This window comes from Ctenocephalides felis, unplaced genomic scaffold (assembly GCF_003426905.1).
Source record: "Ctenocephalides felis isolate EL2017-DRISC unplaced genomic scaffold, ASM342690v1 CF-g0.4_SCAFFOLD_00001, whole genome shotgun sequence".
NCBI classification, from domain to species: domain Eukaryota; kingdom Metazoa; phylum Arthropoda; class Insecta; order Siphonaptera; family Pulicidae; genus Ctenocephalides; species Ctenocephalides felis.
Window position 1 is genome coordinate 3,358 of NW_020536155.1, and position 3,507 is coordinate 6,864.

Sequence of the window (3,507 nt, forward strand, 5' to 3'; positions counted from 1 at the left end):
AATGGATCTTATTATTAGCAATAAAAAAGTATTTATGAAATACCAGTGATAATTTCACACAACAGCATCTCGCAAAATTTATGTTTGCCTCTTCCTCCTGTCTAGATAAAGGGCTAGACAATCTCTGAACATAGTCTTCAACAAATGAACTGTAACAGCTTTCGCACTTCTGCCGCCTGTTCCGGCTAAAAACAGTACCTAAAAAATAGTTAATCAGCGATTAAAAAATAAGATATCACATTAGGTATAAAATATAACTTAAATAAAATAATATCTGAAGTTTGTATCATTCTCATACGATTTCACTTTTCAAATTATTTTTCATTATATATTGTTGCACCATTTCCACTTCCTCCATGGTCTTCAGCGGAAAATATTTTATCACATTTCTTGCTGACCCAAATTGATCGGCATCTTCCACATGTGGCATTGTCTGCTTTGCCAAAATCAATTTCGTAATTTTTCCTTAGAACCCTTCCATAAATATTCTCATTTTGGCGAGCTCCTTGATTACTATATTTAAACGAGAATCTAAAAAAGAATAATTGGTAACATACATACAATTTGTTAGACAAAAGTTTTGAAAAATACCAGTTAAATTTTCTGCTCCTGGTAATAAAGAATATAAATGATAACATTAACCAAAACACAATTTAAAATATAATATGATTTATTTGCTGGATGTGGTCTCCTTAAAATACAATATGGAACAGGACGTACATGAACACAACAAGCCTAATCGCATAGTAACATAGCATACTTCACTCTGTATTACAAAGATAAGAGCCGCGCGAAATTTGAATACACAAATACATTTGTCCATATTCCCGGGCGATGCAAAGCATCCAAAAATTTACATTATTAACATTAATTATAAATATTTCATTAACATTTATCAAAATTGTAACTTAACCTAAAATACATAAATGAATAATATAATCGTAATCTAAATTTGATACACATGTTTTCGAAAAGTGGAATGTATAAAAATAATAATAGTAATCAATAATAATTCATTTTAAATTATATATTCTAATTGAGTAAAATCTATTCTAACATTCTAGAAAAATACATTATTTAAATTTAACTTATAAGATATGGAATTTCATATATTTATTCTATCGGAAGAGGTACAACTTTAGTTATTGGTCTAGTATAGATTCCTTTATTAGTTTTAATATTAACGACTCTAACTTTACCATCTGCACCTGGTTTTATGTCTACAATTCTGGCAAGTTGCCAGTGCAATGGTGGTGCATTGTCTTCCTTAATTAATACAACACTATCAATTTTTAAATTCGAACAACTGTCTGACCATTTATGTCGGGCCTGTAATTGGTTTAAATATTGATTTGACCATGTTTTCCAAAATTGATCACGCATGGTCGTAATCTGTTTATATTTAAATAATTAATAATAATTTAAATAATTTTATAGGTATTTTCGAGAAAATCCGATATACCAAATTTCAAATCCGTAGCTCATCATTTGGCCGAGATATCATTGAAAATGTGTGAAAGTGGCCCCTTTTTTCAAAGTCGTTTTTTGTCGCAACTGTAAAAGATATCGATAAACAAATAACGCCATTCTATTCACAACGGTGTGTACTATATTATTTTTAACAAATATTGTTTAATAATTATTTTTTAGTGCATGAAAAAGTGAAAATAGTTTTTTGATTTGAATTTTTGGGTAGTGCGGTTGTTTGGACTAATTTGTAATTAGCATCATTAGAAAGGCTATTCAATTTTCTTTCAATGTCCAAAATTTCGTTTTATTTTATGTGGTAGAACACATCCAAAAGTAGAAAAAACCTGAGCAAGAACACGCTCGCGCTCATATAACACCCGTGTAAGTCGTCACTGATTTGCAACGACTAGCAACAGCACTGCTCGCCGCGCGCCTTCGTAAATTCTGCATATAAGTATGGAACATTTCTTTATAAAACATTTTTAATAAAACAAGATCTATACATTTTTATTTTGAATAATTATATATTTATATGTATGTGTATAATAATAATTATATTCATATATATATTCAATTAATTCATTTAATCATAGATTGTATGGTTCTGGTACAGGAGTCATTATATCACCTATTAAAAAAAGACTGGGGCATAAATATGACGCATCTGTGCTGTCATCCGATATACTTAATAAAGGACGTGAATTCAGTACTGCCTCGACCTGTGTAAGTAATGTAACATATTCCTCGTAAGTTAAACAATGCTACCCAATCACTCTACGCAAATGTGATTTCATTATTTTTATCGACCCCTCCCATAACCACCAAAGTGTGGAGCATACGTAGGTGTAAACTGCCAAGTAATATCTAATTGTGTAACGGCTGAAATTAAAGGTCGCTTATTTTCTTCTGCTTTAAACAATTTAAATAACTCAGCTAAAACTTTATTAGCACCTACAAAATTTTTGCCATTATCGCTATGAATGATCGAACACCTACCGCGCCGTGAAACAAATCTTTTCAACGTAGCTATAAAGGCTTCTGTCGATAATTCCGTAACTAGATCTAAATGAACTGCCTTGGTGGACATGCACACAAATAAAACAATGTACGCTTTGATTTGAGGAGCCTTACGTAGCCGACTCGCCCGCAGCATAACTGGACCTGCATAATCTACCCCTACAGCTAAAAACAGACGTTTCACATTAACACGATCGACTGGTAAACTGCCCATAAGTTGTTCTGCAGCCGCCGCCTTAAATCTAGTGTACTTAACGCACTTATGAATTAATTCTTTAGTTGTATTGCGGCCATCAATTGGCCAATATTTTTGTCTCACAACCGAAAGTGTGGTTTGAGTGCCGGCGTGCAGAAGTCTTTCATGTTCGCCGCGTAAAAATAATTCGGTAACATAATAATAATAATAATTTTATCTTAAGCATTTTATGTTACTAACTGTATATTGTAATTTTGTATATATTTTAATTGTTATTCATTATGTAAAATAATTGTGTTTTTGAGTCCTCTTGGAGAAATCTGTGGGCTATATATTTAAATAAATAAATAAATAAATAATGAGACTTGGGAAGTATTATAGGATGCTTCTGTTCATACGATATGTTAGCATATTCGAGTCTTCCACCAACTCTCAGCAAGCCTTCGCCATCAATAAAAGGATTTAAAGATTTTAATTTAGAATATAAGTTCTGATAAGTTCGGAAGCCATCCATAATACTTCCGAAGCTCTCTTGTTGTACGCGTAAAATAATATATTTTGAAGAATTATGAATTTCCTTCATAGTTAAATATTTTAAATATTCTCTATTAGACTTAGATTTTGGCAACCATCTTAAAATAAAGGCGACTACTCTAACTAACGTGGAAAATTTGGAAAAACGCGTGTAAAATAAACTAAAATTATTGTCGTTAGAAATGGTAAAAACTTTAATATCTGGTATATTTTCAGTATTTTCTATTAATTTATTTGGCCAACAATTAGAATTTAGAGTTAACCAGCTTGGTCCGTTCCACCACAAACTA

The 3,507-nt window shown here is 31.3% G+C and overlaps 1 protein-coding gene across 1 annotated transcript; it reads right to left on the minus strand.

Annotated features, from left to right (window-relative positions):
• Positions 1-2,269: 2,269 nt before the first annotated feature.
• LOC113362828 lies at positions 2,270-3,266 on the minus strand. Its single transcript, XM_026608061.1, has 2 exons — positions 3,082-3,266; positions 2,270-2,843 (listed from the first exon to the last, which is right to left on the minus strand). The coding sequence occupies exons 1-2, from the start codon at positions 3,264-3,266 to the stop codon at positions 2,270-2,272; spliced, it is 759 nt and encodes a 252-aa protein (XP_026463846.1).
• Between the last annotated feature and the right edge of the window lie 241 nt (positions 3,267-3,507).